Genomic DNA, 21,026 nt, shown 5'->3' with positions numbered 1-21,026 from the left:
AGCATCCCCAAAGAATGATGTTTCCACCTCCATGCTTCACGGTTGGGATGGTGTTCTTGGGGTTGTACTCATCCTTCTTCTTCCTCCAAACACGGCAAGTGGAGTTCAAACCAAAAAGCTCTATTTTGGTCTCATCAGACCACATGACCTTCTCCCATTCCTCCTCTGGATCATCCAGATGGTCATTGACAAACTTCAGATGGGCCTGGACAAGCGCTGGCTTGAGCAGAGGGACCTTGCATGCGCTGCAGGATTTTAATCCATGACGGCGTAGTGTGTTACTTATGGTTTTCTTTGATACTGTGGTCCCAGCTCTCTTCAGGTCATTGACCAGGTCCTGCTATGTAGTTCTGGGCTGATCCCTCACCTTTCTCATGATCATTGAGGCTCCACCAGGTGAGATCTTGCATGGAGCCCCAGACCGAGAGAGATTGACTTATCTTGAACTTCTTCCATTTTCTAATAATTGTGCCAACAGTTGTTGCCTTCTCACCAAGCTGCTTGCCTATTGTCCTGTAGCCCATCCCAGCCTTGTGCAAGTCTACAATTTTGTCCCTGATGTCCTTAGATAGTTCTCTGGTCTTGCCCATTGTGGAGAGGTTGGAGTCTGATTGATTGAGTGTGGACAGCTGTCTTTTATGCAGATAACGAGTTCAAACAGGTGCAGTTAATACAGGTAATGAGTGGAGAATGGGAGGGCTTCTTAAAGACAAAACTAACAGGTCTGTGAGAGCCGGAATTCTTACTGGTTGGGAGGTGATCAAATACTTATTTCATGCAATAAAATGCATATTAATTTTCGTGAGATTAATGGATACGTGAAGGCATGGTAACGAATTTTGACGTAAAAAAATTATCTTCTCCGAGGGGTTTGTCGAATCTGGCTGGGGTTTCGGTATTTGATTAGCCCAATGGCACCTGCATAGCCCCACGGAGCTTTATTTTTCATTTTCGTCCCTCGGTCAAGGCCACAAGGTCACGAACTTAGAAAATTGTGAATTTTGTTTTTCGGGGGTCGCCGATTTCAATTTGGATCTTCTCCTAGGGGGTTTGTCGAATCTGGTAGGGGTTTCAGTATTTGGTTCACCCAATGGCACCTGCATAGCCCCACGGAGCTCGATTTTTCATTTTCGTCACAAGGTCACGAACTTAGAAAATTGCGAATTTTGACATAAAAATCCATCTTCTCCGAGGGGGTTTGTCGAATCTGGCAGGGGTTTCGGTATTTGGTTAGCCGAATGGCACCTGCATAGCCCCACGGAGCTCGTTTTTTTTTTTTTTTTTTTTTTTTCATTTTCGTCACAAGATCAAGGTCACAAGATCAATGTATTGGGCCCGATGTGTACTCGTGGATCAGGCATTACATGGTGTAGGTATGTGCTCCACCGAGTGCCCGTCTCATTATGAAACAATCAAAATCATTCCAATTTAAAACAGGTGGAGGCCACTTAACTTTGTGTGTGATTTTAAAGGTGATTGATTACAACTGAGCTAATTACCACCGCCACTGAAGGTGAAGGAGGTTATGTCCTCACCCCTTTTTGTCTGTCTGTATGTTTGTTTGTCTGTGTGCAGGATATCTCAAATAGTTGTGGACGGATTCCGATGAAATTTTGTGTACAAGTCGGGTGTGTGACGTGGACGAACTGATTAGATTTTGGTAAATATCCAGATCCAGCTACTAGAATTTTTTTTAAGTGATTCTTCGCCATTGAGAGATAGGACCAAAAACGATATGTAGAATGATATTTCAAAAATGTATTGGGCCCAATATGTTCTCGTGGATCAGGCATTGCGTGGCAGAGGTATATGCGCTCTCCAGAGTGCCCTTCTGGTTTATAAACGTTATTATAAGGGGGTTGACCATTATCCGACCTAGATATTCTAGTCTTGTACTTTTCATTAATTTTCTGAAATTTGTAGAATTTGTTTTTCACTTGGAAGTTGTTGGTTACGATGTGAAGAGGTGGAAAAAATCTGATATAAGGCAACCAAAGGTGTGAAATTTGAAAGGGGGTGTAGACGTTCTTTAGGCTCTGTATCTATAATTGACCAATTCTGTCCGGCTGACAAATTTCATAAAAGTTTCTTCAAATTGATACACACATGTGGGAGATTTATAATTATGAAGTAAAGTTGCTTCAAATTAACCTAAACCTATGGGAAAATTATATTACTGCCTTGATTTAGCTCTTTCAACCAGCAAAATAATAAAAGACCTTTTGTTTTTATTTTACTTCGGGCTTCCAACTAGTTTTATTAGAATGGACCAGAATGTGACGGCCTCCATTATACGTTAGATAACCCATCGGTGCACTAAGATCTCACTGTATTAGTCATTTTTCATACGTTTTTAGTTGAGAACTTGGAAGTACCTGTTTGGTGTTCACATCTGATCACAGAGCCCATGATTCTAAAACCTTAGTCAAATGTCAAATCCCATATATAGTCGATCGTCAATGATTTGGACTTGATCAAGTAATTTTGGTCCTACAAACCACGCTCACCAATTCAGATAGGCTTATTACTCCACCACTGAAGGTGGATGGAGGTTATGTATTCACCCCTGTTTGTCTGTGAGCAGGGTATCTCAAAAGGTTGTGGACAGGTTGGTGTATGACAAGGACAAATTGATTAGATTTGTACCAGTGTCATGGTTAACCAGAGGACGTGGGTATGATTCCCAGTCCGGGTGTGTAATTTTCCCACATATACATACGTTTGTTTGCCTCCAAAAGGTCCTGAGTTCAAGCCCCGTTGGGCCACTGAATTAATACACCAGGGGGTTGACTCGGTCTGTCATCCTTCCGAGGTCGGCGAAATGAGTACCAGTATACTGGACCAGTGTATACCCCGGTTAAAATAGGTGTACCATATCCCTGTGTCGTAAGAGGCGACCAGGGTTGCGTCAGGAAGGGCATCCGGCATAAAACATGTGCCAAATCACTATGCGGATCATACGGATGATCCGCTGTGGCGACCCCTTACGGGAGCAGCCGAAAGAAGAAGAAGATACATACGTTTGTTTGCCTGTTCACTTGTAATTAAAATGTAAGCTGTTCAGCCTGGTGGAGGGATGTGCTCCACAGAGTGCCGTTCTAGTTTATTACTTACGAAATCTAAAGATTTTGTAAGTATATTGATGACTTCCATCATCTGTTTGTGTGTTTGTTTTTGTGTGTTTGTTTGTTTGTGCATGTGTTTGTAACTTACGAAATCTAAAGATTTCGTAAGTATATTAATGACTTCCGTTTCTGTTTGTTACTTACGAAATTTAAAGATTTCGTAAGTATATTGATGCCTTCCGTTTCTGTTTGTTTGTTTGTTTGTTTGTTTGTTTGTTTGTTTGTAGGCACGATAACTTGAGAACTGAAGAAGCTACCAATGTCAAATTACACCACGTGATGCAGGAGGGTGATGGCTAGTGCGGATTAGATTTTGGTCAAAATCGGTCAAAGGTCAAGGTCACGGTGATATCAAATATTCGATTTTTGATGGTTTGGTACAGATAACTCGAACGGAAGAAGCTACCAATGTCAAATTACACCACGTGATTCAGGAGGCTGATGGCTAGTGCCGATTAGATTTTGGTCAAAATCGGTCAAAGGTCAAGGTTACAGTGATTCAAACATCCAAGAAATGATAACTCGAACGGAAGAAGCTTCCAATGTCAAATTACACCACGCGATTCAGGAGGGTGGTGGCTCGCGCTGATTAGATTTTGGTCAAATTCGGTCAAAGGTCAAGGTCACAGCAAGGTCAAACATTCGATTTTTGATGGTTTGGTACAGAATCATAGTAGAAACTTCTGGTTTGCATCGCTACCTTCTCTCGAGACAGCTTTTATTAGACAAGGTCAGAGGTCAAGTTGACAATTTCGTAAGTACCAGTCTATGACTGCCTGTTTTATTTTTGAGGCCATTGCTTTGATTATACATCTTGCAGCAATTAAACAGCCTTGTCCATATTTTGCCTCTGCTGCCTTGATATATATATATATATATATATATATATATATATATATATATATATATATATATATATATTAATTGGCAAGAATCGACTCTGAACTTTCGGCAATGCACGACACCAATGTGAACACAAAATTGAGCACAATATTATGAAAAACTTTTTCTTTTTTTCCCCCCCTTTCAAGAAACAAGTCAGAAGGACAAGTTTTTGGCTTTGAGATGTTAAGGAGGATCTCTGGCCATGAATATATTATCTGTACAAGGAAATTTCCTGCTGGAGGCCTCTGTAACCAAACTTGCTTCTTATCCAGAGACCCAGATTTTTCTCTTTCACTTGATTTATTTGCACCACTTCCTGTTATTGCAGAATGTAGCTGGGAAGAATCACAAAGACATGCAACACATTTGAATCGATCGATGGGAAGTATTGAGGAGTTTCCAGTGCCGGTGTTTTATCGTCTACTGTGAATGCTGCTGCCAACTCAATGATCCCCACCTTGTATGTTTGGTCAGCCAATGTTTTTGGCCAAATTCTTTCACATACCAGCTGGATAGGCCTGACATTTGACTGAAAGTAATTAAGACAGGAATTCCTAATTTGTTCAGGGTGCCGGCGTTAACTCATCTTCACTTCACAAAATGCAACGTCCAACAACGGCCAGTGCCGGCAGACGGGCCATTCGGCTTAACGTCCTCTCAGTAGACAGCACACACAATTAGGCCTTGCTCTGTATCCGAAACACCAGGGTGACAGTTATAGGTGGGTCACTATTATAACCCAGGCTAGACACCTCAAATATGAGTGCATATACCTCCAAGCTATCTTTCCAGCCCCCATTGTTTCATTGTCTGACCAATTTTTTATTTATTTATTTGTTCTATAAGATGGTTGCAAGCGACATGGTGGTGCTCGCATTTTCCCGTATCAATTGAACCCTGCCAAGAGCAATAGTATGCTTATGTATCCGCAAAAAAAAAACATTTTTTGCAGAGGGCAGCATTTTCATTGTATGTATTACTTTAGCGAGGCATTTACTTGACGTTTTTTTTTTTTTTCTTCCTTTGATTGAGTGAGGTTAATGGAAGAGCAAGTTGTGCACAACTTTCAGAAATCTTACATGCTGAAGATTGTAACAGGAAATGTAAATACAATTGTAATTGTAAGCAGGATAAAAGGTAATTTAGTGATTGTCTTTTTCAGCCGGCTTCATGTTCGGAAACACTGTGCCTGTAGCCACAACAACCAATACGGCGGCTCCAGCGGCTGTTCCAACAGCTACCTTTGCCTTTGGAGGGGGAGCTGTCCCTGGTGAGCTCTTCTTCATTGTATGGAGTGTTGTTTATGTTTCCTGATAAATTATTTCACTGCAGTGGTATTGTATTTCCCTTTATTTGTGCTTGTATCTGACATTTCTTCCACCCAGCAGAATAGCTCGTTAGCAGAGTGTATTTTGATGAGTTTTGTCACGACAACAACGAGGCAGTGATGCAGGTCGCAAACTGTCAATTAATTTGGATTTTTTTTTTGCCTAGATTGAGGTTCATGGAAGAGCTGAATGACTGAGATGTGATGTTGGTGACATAGTGATGCTGTGGAAGGAGTTGCCATACAAGGGAGGATGGAAAAACTGAAGGAACAAATTTAGAGGCACAATAAGTAGCGACATACAGAGAGGAAGAGGGCAGTATTATTGGGGATGTACAGGGAGGACATGGACACCCTAAGTCAGAAAATAGAGACACCATACGTAGGAACGTACAGAGAGGACAAGTCCACCATCAGTCGGAATGTACAGGAAGGATTTGGAGGAATTATTGAATTTATGAAAAGGCAAAGCAGGTACATCGTGAGCATTTGACATGACACATACGCTGCTAAAGATTGTTTTTTTTTTAATGGAAAGTTTGCCCATCACAAGGCCAGAAGGCCACTCAAACGTGTGGGCTGCAGATTAAGGTTTAAGGATGGGTTTTTAAAAAGTGCAATGTTGCCAGTCCCGTCCACACAGTGTTGCTGCAATATCGTGTCAAGTAAAACTTTGCCTCAATTCATCATATTTCTTCCCTCTTCCCAACACTCGATTTAAATTGTTTTTGTTTCCTCAAACTCGAGGTACGTTTCTTTTGTGTACCATCACACGAATTCCATTATTTTTCGAATGGAAACTGCATTTGTAAATGTGATGCTTTATTTGTCTATTACTTTGCAAGTATAACTTTTCCCTACATTACTGTGCAGGTTTTTGTGGCGTCGCACTGATGCAACCTAAAACTCCCACCCAAAAGCAGCCTCATTGCAGTTTGTTCGGCTCCGTTTCTCGACAGAGTTGAAAAGTCTCACTTTTCATGCACTTTGCTTGCCCTTAGTCTTTTGTCTCATAATGTTCTTCTTGTCGTTCCTGTAAAGTGTTAGTCGAGGCCGTATTTATGCAAGAGCAACTGGGGCAAGTGTCCCGGGGTCTCCACCACCCAAGGGTTCATCCAGCATTATTGCTAGGATGTATATCTAATTTTTGCACGCCTTACTTAGCGAGCCGAAAGTGTACACGCAAACGGCATTCTGATGTAAAGGCCCTGTCACACCTTGACGATTTAGCCAGCGTATGCCTGACGTATGAAAAAATTTGGCTAAAACGCTAGCACACGTCGAATACGTTATGGGTAAGTTTGTATACGTTAAGAGCACGCTGGCATACGTCATAGTACGCCGAGCTGTTAGACAAATTTTCCATGCTTGAAATTTTTCGATGTATGCCAGCGTATGACTCACACGTTCTGCATAACGCTGGCCATAAGTTGTAGGCACGTTACGCAATCGTTGACACACGTCGACACACGTTACTTGTAAGTTACTCATAAGTCGAGGTAATGTTGAGCGGACCCGAAACTTATTTCTAACCTATGAGTAACGTGTTGTAGGCACGTTACACGATCGTTGACACACGTTACTTGTAAGTTACTCATAAGTCGAAACGCATCAAGGTAATGGTTAGCGTCAGTGTTCCAGACTCCCTCGTTTTTATTTTTTTTTTCTTCGGTAGGACGGTGATGTTGACACTTCGATTTCTAGTGTGGTTATAATATAATATAATATAATTAATAGGCTGCCGCTCAACGATTTAAATCATAACCGCACTAGAAATCGAAGTGTCAACATCACCGTCATACCGAAGAAAAAAAAACGGAGTCTGGAACACTGACGGCTAACCATTACATTGACGTGTTTCAACTTATGAGTAACGTATGTCGACGTGTGTCAACGATCGCGTAACGTGCCTACAACTTATGGCCAGCTTATGTGGAATGTGTGTCATATGCCGAGTACGTTGAGAAATTTTCAACATGCTGAAAATTTCTCGGCGTATTCCAGCATACTATGACGTATGCCAGCGTACTACTAACGTATACAAAACTTACCCATAACGTATTCGACGTGTGCCAACTTGGTTCGGCAAATTTTTCATACGTCGGCATACGCTGGCTAAAACGTCAAGGTGTGACAGCGGCTTCACACTTCGATGTCTGGTGCGGTTATGATTTGAATCGGCGAGCCGCAGCCTATGAGTAGCCTACACCACGTGATCGTCGGCGATGGAATGGATGGATGGATTCACTCGTTTGGGGGATTTTTACTTTGTGTTTGCGGAATTTGATACCAGGAACATATTAAGCAATACAGTACGTCTCATTTTGTTACTTATAGTTCCATTACTCAAATTAAATCAAATGTAGCTTGGAAGTTGTAACAATAATCCAATATCTTTTTGACCGGATAATTGCACACTTTGCCAATCTTCAGTTAAGTCTGGAATCCAATGGTGGTAATAAAAGCCCGCAAAACACTCCTGAAATTACGTATTTTATCCAAGAATTTAACTCGGGATACCTGTAATGTTGTTAAGGCAACTCCCTGAGGTTGTGATTTCAAATTTGGCTGAAGGCAACAGTATTAATGATTTGGATTGTCCGCTTCTGAAACGAAGAGGAGAATGATCAATTCACAATTGGATTACCAGTCGAAACCCAGTTGGCTCATTAATGACCTTATTAAGGGAATGGGGATTGTCCGTTCTTGTTCTGGTCCGATCTACCTGTGACATCAATCCACACCTTGTTGATGTCTTCACGCCCTTGGAGAAACTGGGGATGGGCATGACCTGTGAAAATGTGACCATTGTCCGAAATCTCTCTAACCAACGAATTAATAAACAAAATCCCATGTTAAGGCCCAGTCACACCTTGACGTTTTAGCCAGCTGATGCCGATTTTTGGATAATTTGTGTAAAACGCTGGTACACGTCGAATACATTATGGGTAAGTTTTGATAACATTGAGAGCACGCTGAAAAACACTGCCATACGTCGTTGTACGCTGGCTTTAAACGTTGTACTTTGCAGTTGTCCTCATTTTCCATGCTTGAAATTTTAAGACATGCCAGCGTATGACTCGCACGTTCTGCATAACGCTGGCCATAAGTTGTAGGCACGTCACGCGATTGTTGACACACATCGATACACGTTACTTGTAAGTTACTCATAAGTCGAAACGCGTCACGTTAATGTTTAGCGTACCCAAAACTTATTTCTAACATATGAGTAACGTGTTGTAGGCACGTTACACGATCGTTGACACACGTCGACACGTGTTACTTGTAAGGTACTCATAAGTCGAAACGCGTCAAGGTAATGGTTAGCGTCAGTGTTCCAGACTCCCTGTTTTTTTTATTTTTATTTCTTTTTCTCTTCGGCATGATGGTAATGTTGACACTTCGATTTCTAGTGCGGTTATAATATAATATAATTAATAGGCTGCCACTCAACGATTTAAATCATAACCACACTAGAAATTGAAGTGTCAACATCACCGTCGTACCGAAGAAAAAAAAAAACATAAAAAACGGAGTCTGGAACACTGACGCTAACCATTCCCTTGACGTGTTTCGACTTATGAGTACCTTACAAGTAACTTGTCGACGCGTGCCAACGATCGCATATCGTGCGTACTGCGTACAACTTATTCCCATCGCATGCGGAACGTGTGAGGCATACGGCAAGTACGTCATAAAATGTTTAACACGTTTAAAATTACAAGACGTACTCCACTTAATACAACGTATGATAGCGTACTTTAGCGTTCTATGCACGTATACCAAACTTACCCATACCGTATTCGACGTGCGCCAGCGTTTTAGACGCATTTTTCAGACGTCGGCATACGCTGGCAAGATCGCCAAGGTGTGACTCCGATTTTCACACTTCCATTTCTCCTGCCGTTATGATTTCAGTCGTTGTGCGGCAGCCTTTTCATAACCTACGCCACGTCATCGTTGGCGATACGTGCAGCGCGCTATGCACAAGTTAGACTATCGTTGGGCAGAGGTTGTGAACGCCGACAACAGGCTAAGCATTCGTTATCTATAAGTTATCTATAAGACAATGAAACGTTCTGTGTCCATTACTAATATGTTGTGCATACGACCAACTCGTTATGAATACGTCCGAATCTTTAAAAAAAACATTAAAAGTTCAACGTAGGCCAGCGTTTTACGTACATTTTGATATGTTGCCATTGCTGGCTAAAACGTCAAGGTGTGACTGGGCCTTTAACACCAACAGTGGAACTTTTCAAAGGCTGTTTCTTCATGTGGAATTGACTGTTTGGCTTAATGACTTGAGGGAACGAAGGCTGAATGTAAATTTTGTTTTTTTTCTATTTGACATCTACAGGTTCCACCGTTGCCACAGCAACTGCTGCAGTTCCTGGCCTGGGTCTAGCATCTGCTCCTGCAAGCACAGTGACACCAGCACTCTCCTTTTCTCTTCCCCCGGCCAGCTCCCCCTCCGTAACTTTGGGCTCGACTCTGCAATCCGCTGCTGCATTTCCTCTGGGTCTCAATCTTGCAAAGACCGTAACAACCACAGTCGGTGCAACTCCCAGCAGTGGAAATATTAGTGCACCTATATCAGGTATGTCTTGTTTACTTATTTTCCAAGGCTGTGGTTTGCGATGATTGATTTCTAAAATGTTTTTGTTGTTTTGTTAAACCACCACATGACGCTTTGTAAGAGTTATTTGATATTATGTAGCATCTGTCCGCCTTTCGTCATTGCATGGAATGTATTTGCTGGGTTTGTGCATTGTGTGCATGCTTTGATTTGTGCGTGCCTATCAGGCTTTTCTCTGAGCTCCACTGCAGCAGTACCAGCTCCACTGCAGCAATCTACCACTGCCGTTCCAGCAGGTGCTGCCTTTTCCTTTGGTTTGGCTGCCAAAACAACATCCAGCCAGCTCAGCACCACTGCTGCTACAACCACTACCAGTACAGCCACAAGCATAGCTTCATCCGCTCTGTCTCTCTTCAAACCAACAGCAATCACAACGGCCAGCACCACCACTGCAACTGTAACTGCAGCTGCAGGCAGCAACAGCAGCACCACGTATGTCGAATGATGAGTGTGGATTGGAGAATCATGAAGGAATGTGTCATGCTTTTAGTTGCAACATATTGTTACGAATTCGTGCCCGCCGGCGTGCGATCGGCCGCTTTCCACTAATAGCAACCGCGTCGCCCACCGGACGGACAATTCAGTCGTGACTTTCCGGAGCTAACGCCAGAAACCAGTCACGGGTGGGTTTCTAATCCCCACCACGGCCGAGCCAATTGTCTACCCACGCAAGATAAGGCCACTCGCTGAATTTGATATACCTAAGTACCTGCGCAGGTCGGCTTGGGACACGAACCGCTTTAGCGGTCCGTTCCGTTCTGCAGTGATAACCGAGCGGGTATTATCGCCGGATCCGATTCTATTGAACGGGTGTTTAAAACCCAACTATTTATTCCACGATGCAAGATGGCATTTCCAATAGGGAGAAGACGCAACGAACGGGGTACATTTGAACAAAGCACATTTATTTCTTACAACATGTATGAGGCAAGGCAAACAAAAGCAATCACGTGACGTATGCAAAGGAAAAGCACGACGACCGAATAAAAGCAATACTCATTTACAGGCACTTAAGCAGTTTTACTTATGGACACGACGCCACATCATTCACACAAAAGAAGAGAAAAGACCACCCCACAGACAGGGGGGTCAGACTGGGCCCGTGGGCCTTTATGGCGTGGAACTTGGCTGACCGAATGGGTCCCACGAGACTGACGCTGGTTACCTGCACCCTCGTGGTGTGACGGTCGGCGAGCTCTCTCTTCGGCACACTCCTCCCGACTGCACGGCAGAGCTGGTCCTCCACGCACAACCCTTGCGACTTTGCGCCCAGAGGGAAAGGCAGCACCTCTTCGATGTCCGCCCCAGAAGGCGAAACCACCAAAGCCCCGATCCACACCAGCTTGAAAGAAAAAAAAGACCAAGACAAAAGACAAAGACACCCCACGAAGCTCGCGTCTTGTCCGCCTTGTATCTCCTGGGGCTCAGTGCTTCGCTCCTCCCCGTTTTCGGCTCCGCCTCCCTTCGAACTTCTTCGAGAAACTTCTCGAAGAGGGGCGTGCCCTCTCGCCCCCCCCCTCCCCGCACGCTGTGCGGGGGATGGGGGAAGTCAGTTTTGGCTCAGGTCCAAGGAAATCATTCCCCCAAAAAGAGGCCCCCACCCTTTCTCACCTTTAACCTCTGCTCAGATCGCACCTCCCCCCACCAAGCGCGGAGAAAAACAGGCGGGAATATTAGGCGGGAAAAACCGCGCACCCTCAAGTTCCTTCCTTTTGCTCGTGTTTATTGACTGAATGCGGAGAGATTATTGTACTGTGTCCATGGAGAAGAAGGGAATTGATAGCTGGCGTAGCGGCGAAGGTGGTTAGGTGGTTGGCGATCGTGGTTGGCGTTGTGGTTAAGGGGAGCGATGTTGGTTCTTGTAATGGTGGTGGAGATGTGGTTGGTTCAAAATAACGATAGAAAAAGAAAAACCTACCTCAAAGGATCACAGCCCTGTGACACGAATAAAACCCATTAAACAACGGTGGGGAAATCTAACTTAACACGGACTTACCGGAATAACTGAATAAGGAACCTTTATGGTGTTCTGTGAATTTCCACAGCCGGAACAATATGTTCACCTGTTGGTGTAACACCAAGCATTTCAGATTCAGCGTCGATATACCGCTTTGACAAACGTAAACTCCACATTACCCAAGTGAGTTTGTTCTTGGCCTGCTGTTTGCAGTTCCAGTTGACGAGGCAGCATCAAAAATTTCTCTTCGAGTCATGCTCGCTCAAAATCTCCGCATTTTAGGATTGGTTGGTGGCGTATTAAAATGTAAGGAGGGAGTGCTCCCGGTGGTCCCAATGTATGTTTGGTACACAGCATTTTACCTTCGGCATGTTTTCATGAGTAAATATGGGTGGTTTAAAATATTAGCCACAGGTAAGGGGGATTCGCCCTGTGGCGAGCGGCAGCACACACCCAGCTCCCTATCCTCTTCCTTAACTTGTTTCCCCGGAATGACTGAGGCACCTGTGTTGTACAACTGTGACCAAGTAACTGAATACGAAGGGATCTGTGCTAGGGGTAAGAGCTTTTCTTCTGTGACACTGCTTGTAAATACATGCTTCTTGCTAACTCTATAAACCGTTTCCCAAACTGACTGATTGTTAGTTTCCATTGGTTGAACATAGTGTGTGAATAGTAACAGGGAGTTCACCCACACCATTTCGTTATGGTCAGCCCATTCGCCAACTTTTCCACTTGCAGTATCGCTTGGCCGTTTTGATTTATCACAGTGGAACGTGGAGAACACAGTACTCTATCTGGGGGTTTAATTTGCCGGAGAGTTAAAGCGGATTTCGACGCTGACCCTTTCTGAATTGAACGTCTTCGATGGCGTCCGTGGTTCCTGCCTCGCCGCAAAATGATTTGCGGCTCATCAGCTTGCAGGATTGTTGGCCGATTTTGGAGGATTCGAGAAACCTCCTCATGATCCCTGCCACCCTGAATCTGCAACAATATGCTTGATGAATATGAGAACACAAATCGCCTTCTTGGCCCTTCCAATAACCTCCAGTTCAACAGTACTTGGAGTAAATATTACACCATTTTACGCCATCTTGACCAATCAAATGTGCCGCTCGTGCTGTCATTGTTGTGGAATATCAAGTCTCAGACAAAATGGCAGCTTTTGGGAAATATGGATGGTGTTCGGAAATGCAAGGCAAGAGTTTAAATTACCTTTCCCATGTCCTGTTTCGACTGCACAGGGTAAGGTGTTCTGTAAACCCTCCATTTTTTTTGTATTTATTTATTTTGCCCTTGCATGAACCTTGATTTTTGTTTGAAAACAAAGGTCATGTCAGCTCCCTCTCAAAAGAATGGATATTGATGATTTCTTTGAATATCGTGTGGTGTTTAAGGGCAGTGAGCATGACTTATGGACAGCTCGAGGAGATCATCAACAAGTGGAGTCTAGAGCTCGAGGAGCAGGAGAAGCAGTTCTTGGTGCAAGCAACGCAAGTGAACGCATGGGACAGAGTCATGCATGAAAATGGGGATAAGGTATAGTAAGTGTCCTGACTGAGACTCGATCGGTCTGTGTAACTTGGAGTAAGTAATTCGCTATGTTATCATGTGACGCACAACAATTTCAATGTTTCAAAGTTTATTTCAATACTCTGTACAAGTGTAAGTAAAAAAAGAAATAATCCACATTTGTGTGACAGAGTATAGAGGCATTTACAGAAAGCTAAAGCTTGTGGGGAAATGCCTTGGACAACAAACTATCAGACAAGAACTATAAGTAAATGATTATGAGCAAAAGCAAACACAAGGATGGACAAAATAATGGAATACAAGAATTGATTGAATATTATCAGGGGGGTATTTTGTACTGTCCACGTACATATTGGGATAAGAGTAAGTTTTTTTATTTTTTTTTTATTTTTTTTTTGTTGTTGGAGGATTTGAATCTGTTCACGGACGGCTGGATAGTGTTCCAAAGACGAGGACCTAAAATCTCATTGTGTTCTTGGAGTATGATGTGCAAGTGTCGGATAAGAACAAATTGATACAGGGTATTGTATGATAAGTGTGTGCGTTACGTATTGAGGTGAAGTTAGAGGAAAAAGTGCAAGGAAGTAGATTATGGACATAATTATACATGAATATCCCCATGTGTGCAATTTGTTAAAATAATCAAGTCGGTGTTAGGTGCAGTGTGATCTCAAGGATGAGAGAAGGCACAAACCCTCAAGGTTCTCTTTTTGAGCAACAATCTTATTGTTGCTGGTGCATGCCCATACAATATTTCCATAAACGAGGTAAGGTAAAACAAGTATTGTGATGATTAAGGGTAGAAATTAACATAATCTGGATAAAACACCTGTTTTATGAGAAAAAGTTTTCGTGATAAAGATGTGATCAGACAAGGTGACTTTATCGTGAATGATGACTCCTAAAATTTAGCGGATTGAACCTTGGTGATGGGGATATTATCAATTTCAATCAAGTTTGTGTTGATCAGAGATTTTTTTTTCTTTTTTCTTTTTCGAGTTGGAGAGGAGCATGTATTTGATTTTATTGGTTTAAAGAAAGTTTGTTGGCTTTGAACCAGGAGGAGACCTTTTTTTAGTTTGGAGTTTAAAGTATTGACAAAGGAATCATAATTGGAATTGGAGCATACAATTGTCTTATCTGCAAACAATATATATTGTAAAAGGGAAGAAGAAGAAGAACGCAAGTCATTAATATACAGTAGAAAATGGAGAGCATCAAGGATAGAGCCCTGTGGAACACCATGTAGAATGGTTTCCAACTGGAATCGCACTTATTAACAGTCATGAATTGTTGACGGTGACTTGAGATAAGAAGCAAACCATTGCAGGGTAGTACCCGTGATACCATAAAATTGAAGCTTGGAAAGGAGAATACTATACCATGGTCAATTGTGTTGAAAGCTTTTGACATCAATAAAAACGCTCGTCGTGGATGTTTTGTTGCAAACCACATCGGTGAGTTTATCAACTGATTGCACAACAGTCATGTCAGTTGAATGTTTAGATCTAAAGCCGAACTGTTGGTCATGAAGAAGGTTGAATTTGGAGATGAACTTGGAAAGAAGGTTTTAAAGAAGTCTTTCTAAAAAAAATTGAAAAACAAGGAAGAATATAAATATGTCTGCAATTGTGAATTCAGAAAATTGTTAAATGGAGTACATTGAGTTCTGTGACGTTACCTCCAATTAGGATGTTACCTCAATTAAATTACAAGCTTGATCTCTCTGAATATTGATTAAAAACGTGCTTGTAGTCATTACAATATTGCATGAGGTCATCTCTGATGTGATACTTTTGAGATTTATTTATAAACGTGGTAATTTATAAATGTATTTAGTTTTAAATGAAATGCACTGCAAATTTTTCTGAATCGTTTTGAATTTGAGAGTTTGATTTAATTGTTCATGGTGAACAATTGGTTCACTATTTTGGTCCAGCTATTGGTACTGGATTGCATCGTTTTATTTATTACCTCCACCACCGGAGGTGGACGGAGGTTGTTTTCACCCGTGTCTGACTGTTTGTCTGTCTGTCCTTTTTTTTTTTTGTCTTTTTTTTTTTTGTGTGCGAGAGCAGGATATCTCAAAAAGTTGTGAATGTATTCGGATGGAATTTTCTGGACAGGTTTGGTGTGACAAGGACGAACTGATTAGATATTGGTGAATATCCTGATCTGGATCCGACTACTAGAATTTTTAAAGTGATTCTTCACCATTGAGAGATATGGCTAAACCGATATACAACAGGATACCTCAAAAAGTTGTGGATGGATTTGGATGAAACTGTCGACAGCTTGTGTTTGTGTCAAGGAAGAATTGATTCAATTTTGGTGAAGATCCGGATCCGGATCTGGATATGAGAATTAATTCATTTTTAAAGTGATCCTTCACCATCGAGATAGGGCCAAAAACTTTATCTAGCATAATATTTGTTACCTTCACCATCGAAGGTGAAGGACGTAATGTTTTCACCCCCTTTCTGTTTGTCTGTCTGTGTGTAGGATATCTCAAAAAGTTGTGGATGGATTTGGACGAAACTTGTGGACACGTTGGGTGTGTGTGGCAAGGACGAATTGATTTGATTTTGATGAAGATCCAAATCCGGATCTGGATACGATAATTATTTAATTTTTCAAGTGATTCTTCACCATTGAGCATTTGGGCCAAAAACGATATTGTGCTGTACAGTATGATATTTCAAAAATGCATTGGGCCCGATACATTCTCATGGATCAGGCAATACGTGGCGGAGGCATTTGTGCTCGACTGAGTGCCCTTCTAGTTATTTTATGTTTTTGATTCCTGGTATAAATCAAGGCTGTCATTGTATATTAGCCAAATTGGTAAATAATGAGACCATGCATGTGATTTGGCAATCACCCAGATATTTTGCTTTAAAAGTTGTAAGTACACTCACGGTCCTCTTTGTATTACGCTTGTAATGAAAGATAACTTCCTTTTAGGCTATGCCTTGATTTCTTAATGTGCTCTCATGCGTTTAACACGTCACACAAACTCATACAGGCCAACTAACTTTGCACATCACTTGTTTCTGTTTTTTGACCTCTGCATCAAACAATTGCATTTCTTAGCATAAAATTGTATGACCATAATCTCGTTTTGTTGTTTATCAAAGTTTGGACGTGGTTGAAAATACGTTAGACAAGGTATACGAGGGAAAACCTTGTTGTTTCGAGGTCATTTTTCGACATCTCCATGCACTTTATTATCTCTGACTGTTGGACGTGATGAAATGGCTTCTTGTAACTCATCCATGCTGTTGACGTGTGTGTGTGTGTGTGTGTGTGTGTGTGTGTGTGTGTGTGTGTGTGTGTGTGTGTGTGTGTGTGTGTGTGTGTGTGTGTGTGTGTGTTCCATTTGCAACATTATTATCTATTTTGATGAATTGAATTTGCCTCGCATGCACTGAAATCATAACCTTTGCATACAGCGGCATAAATTGTATAAAAGGAAGTCTTCACTTGGAAAATTATCTTCTGATTAGAGGTTGCAAGGAAGAAAGGAAATGTAATTATATCCATAATGGTTGATGATTGTTTGAATTTGTATAAATAGTTTTAATTTCTCCTTTTATGCCTTCCTTTTTAGATTACGGCTCTACACAAAGAGGTTGAAAAAGTCAAGTTGGACCAGAAACGGTATATTATTATTTTATTTTATTTTTGAATCGTTATTTAATTTATTCAAGACTGTTGGAACTGTATTTGTGATGTTAGGGCTACCAACGCGCACCTCCTTTGGTTCCAGGCTGGACCAGGAGCTGGATTTTATCTTGGGACAGCAGCGGGAGCTCGAGGAGCTGCTCAATCCATTGGAAGAGGCAGTCAAAGAACAGAGCTCTTCAATATACCAGCAACCGACCAATGAAGAAAGGGAACGCACGTATGTTGCATCCCATACCTTACAACACTCTCTTCATAATATTCTCACAATTCTCTCTTCCATTTGTAGGATCCTTTACTTCTCTTTTTATTTTATTTTTGTTTTGTTGTATACAAAATTGAGGCTCATAGAAGAGTGAGGTGGCAGAGGACGACACGAGCAAGATAATAAACTAACAATACAAGAGAGGGGTAGGGGATAGGAGATCGGGGATCAGCGATATAAAACGTGTGTCGAGTTGGTTAGGGTTGATGGTGGTAGAAAACATTGCATGTAGGGGTTTAGGGGATGACGTGTTGGTGGTGGCACACCGTGCTTGCTTTGAATCCCTGGAGGGAAGAGTACAATTGAACCTTTGAGGGATGAGTCCTTGTTACGTTTTACGTTCTCCATTGTTTTGCTTACCTCCAAAAAAATTGCCACACTTTGCTGTTCTTGAACATTTTTTTCACAGGTACAAGTTGGCAGAGAATATTGATGCACAGCTGAAGCGCATGTCACAGGACCTGAAGGAAGTCATCGATCACCTGAACACCTCCAGCGGCCCGGGAGAAACTGCAGACCCGGTATGCTTTGATCCCTTTTAATTTGCACTGAAGTAGCATGTTGATGATGATGCCTTTATTTTTCATCCTGGAGAACATTTGGTTGTCCTTGTATGACTGCAAATGAAGGCTACACATGTACTTGCTGTGGCACCAAATGGCAGGATTCTTTGATTTCCCCCACTGCTTCCCATGTCCGATAAATCTTTTTTCCCCTTCCCTTTAGTCTTATCTCTTGGGAACCTCCCTGCTCTCTTCTTTCACTCGTCATTTCTCCCTTCATTTCTTTCTTTTTTCTTAGTTCACTCATCCATTCACCGATCTTCCCTGTTTGCAGATGTAGGTGACATTATTATCGAGGAGAATGAAGGCTGGGTCTCATTGCCCATATTGGTTATTTCTGTTGGGCTTTCTAATCTCCATATATACATACGAGTATGCACTCCCATACAAAGGCAGAACGAGTGATACAATAATTTTTTTACAACTGGGCGTCCCGTCTGCCAGCATTAGTTGGTGGACGTGAAAGATCCCACGGTGTCCTTTGCAAATCGTAGACGAGCTATCGACGGCACCCTCAACATATTACAAATTATTTATCTAACCTACAGGGGGAACCACATCGCAGCACAGCAGCTCTAGTGCTGGGACTCGGGAGCAAAACCTCGGTTCGGAGCTGACTCGGTAATTTTGCCAGAAGTTTCCCGGGTCCCAGATCGGCTCTGAACTCAGAAGTTTGCAAAGAAATTTAATGATACATTTTAAAAATATTTTTTATTTAAAGTTTGTATCTTGGTCACATTCACCACTGAAAACGAGCGAAAATTGTTCCAGAAAACCCCCTTTTTCCACTTCTGCTCTGCATAAGCACTTTTGATTTGCACACTATTTTTCCCATGGAGGTGGAGAATGCGCATGTTTACGCATGCTGAAGCACAATAGCGAAGCGTGATGTGGGCTACTTAAGTACAGTGCAAGATTAATTCATTCTCACAAAAAAAATAAAATCCATTACAAGGAGAGCGATTTACAGACACAAGTCTCTGTAAATGTGGAAATGTCCACGCTGAATGACATGAAAATGTGTCCATGAGTTTTTAAAATTATGATGAGCAGGCACAAGACGCATGACAATCTCAACGATGATAACCATGTGAAACCACGGTGAACGTTTATATCGGGAGGAAATAACTTGCAGTGTAACCACAACTGAAGAGAAGCAGGCATCAAAGAATACTTCATTATAAACTAAGGTTTACGAACCTGATGTAAATCATACAGAACCAACAAAGCACTCGCTGTACGGAGTCGATGAAATAAGGATTGCAAAATACAACAGGAAAGTACAGTTTAGCATTCAAATCAACAGTTAATTTGAATGCAGAGATTAGTAAATTAATGGTCTCCTGGAGCATTGGATATTTTTATTCATTCCCATCTCTAGCCTCAGCATCACAGTCCCATACTAGCTTGTGGAGACATTCTCCCATACCAGCTTTCAATATTTTCTCGTGAGTGGCATGGACAGACGGCGCATCAAGCCCTGCTTTTAACCAAGCTTGCAGGTTTTTGGGAAACATTGAAGTTTGTCTGCTTTTGAAATGGGCTTCGAATGATGAAGCATTTTACCTTGGATTTTGGACGCTGAAGTACAGTGCGATAGTGGCGAACCGCATAGACTTCGCTATGCGTGCTGGCCTCGCGCTTTGCTTGCTACTCACTACGGCCCTACTGGTAATTGTATGTGTATGGCATGTGCATTTTTTTTTTGTGCCATCTGGTACTGTAATTATAATGAAAAAGTCAAATATTTTAGCATGTTGTTAAATTCTCACTTCTCTATTTTCGTGTGAACGATGATGAGGTACACAGCATGAAACCAAGTATCATTCAATTTCAAATATGAGATTTTCTTCTTTGGTTATTTGTTTTCAGGAAAAACGACGTACCAACAATGATCATGGTGTTACTTAAGTAATCGTAATTATTGTGACAACCCCACACATTTCCCTTGCATGGCATGGCTTTGAGGTCCACTTGTGTGTCGTTTCTAACACTCCCTTGCAATTTCCTCCCCTCTGTTCTTGTACACCAACAGCTGCAGCAGATCTGTAAAATCCTCAATGCGCACATGGGATCCTTACAGTGGATCGATCAGAATGCCGGTATTGCAAGCTGAGAAAGCTCTGGCGCCCGCGTGTCGTATTGAGATGTGCTTATTGGGTACCGTGCCTTGTTAATTTTGATTAACCATTGCTCAATTCCACAGTGTATCTCCAGAAGAAGGTGGACGAAGTGGCGAAGCTGTACGAGGCACGGCGAAGCGAGAGTGAAGCTGAACAGCTGGATTTCTAATGACCACTTGAGCTCCTTCTGGCGATGTAATGGCGAATAGATGGATAATTCAGTGAAAAAATCCATTCAAACGTTAACTTTAAACTGGGCTGTCACGCGACGTAGGGAATGCTCGTTGGGGTGGGTGGGTGTCCATTCGTGTGTTGGCATTGTTTGAGGTGTTGAGAACTGGACTCGTAATTCAGGAATCTAATAAACAACTTTTTTATTTTTGTTGTTGCATTGGAATCTCAAATCCTTTGTCCGTTGTCCTCTCATTGTGGTGATAGTTGTGCTTCATTCTTCTCATACAGTTTTGTAATCGGGAATGCTATTTTGCCCTCGTTCTGGAATTGGCCTTTTCTTGGTCTGGCACATTGGTGTTTGTTCTTAATAATCCAAAGAGGAATTCTGATGCCAATACTCAACAGACATTTTGTCTTCTTTTTCTTTTTGTATATCTTTTTCCAGACATTGAGGTTCCAAATGAAGGTGACCATATTCTGACATTGTATTGGGTTCAGTCAATCGATATATTTTGTCGGTCTGCTTTATAAATATATATATATTTCTTTCTCTTTATACATTCTCTTGGCAAATAATTACACATTCACATCATTTAATTACCCAATCAATAAATGGTGTTGCAGAAATGCCTGTTACTGTAACTTATTCAAAGTACCTCCAGAAATGAAGCTGTGATTACTAAAAACTTGTTGCAAATTATATTTGAATAACGTGAACCATTATGTTCCAGTATATCTAATTCTGTGTTGT

The 21,026-nt window shown here is 41.8% G+C and overlaps 1 protein-coding gene across 2 annotated transcripts in view; it reads left to right on the top strand.

The window, feature by feature from the left end:
• The window catches only part of NUP62 (nucleoporin 62), a 34,157-nt gene extending 13,652 nt beyond the window's left edge, over positions 1–20,505 (top strand). For both annotated transcript variants that reach the window (XM_085860157.1, XM_085860158.1), the window contains 9 exons: positions 5,173–5,280; positions 9,698–9,937; positions 10,144–10,408; positions 13,331–13,472; positions 17,077–17,126; positions 17,236–17,370; positions 17,825–17,936; positions 20,014–20,080; positions 20,185–20,505. In XM_085860157.1, the coding sequence (XP_085716283.1) occupies positions 5,173–5,280; positions 9,698–9,937; positions 10,144–10,408; positions 13,331–13,472; positions 17,077–17,126; positions 17,236–17,370; positions 17,825–17,936; positions 20,014–20,080; positions 20,185–20,270 (1,205 nt within the window). In that variant the 3' untranslated portion in view covers positions 20,271–20,505. The remainder of the gene's footprint in view (positions 1–5,172; positions 5,281–9,697; positions 9,938–10,143; positions 10,409–13,330; positions 13,473–17,076; positions 17,127–17,235; positions 17,371–17,824; positions 17,937–20,013; positions 20,081–20,184) is intronic.
• Positions 20,506–21,026: the final 521 nt, after the last annotated feature.

This window comes from Eptatretus burgeri, chromosome 16 (genome assembly GCF_056783735.1).
Source record: "Eptatretus burgeri isolate ZD-2024b chromosome 16, Ebu_testis_v1, whole genome shotgun sequence".
Classification (NCBI taxonomy): Eukaryota; Metazoa; Chordata; class Myxini; order Myxiniformes; family Myxinidae; genus Eptatretus; species Eptatretus burgeri.
The sequence above is the reverse complement of the archived record's forward strand: the minus strand, read 5'-3'. Positions and strand labels throughout refer to the sequence as shown.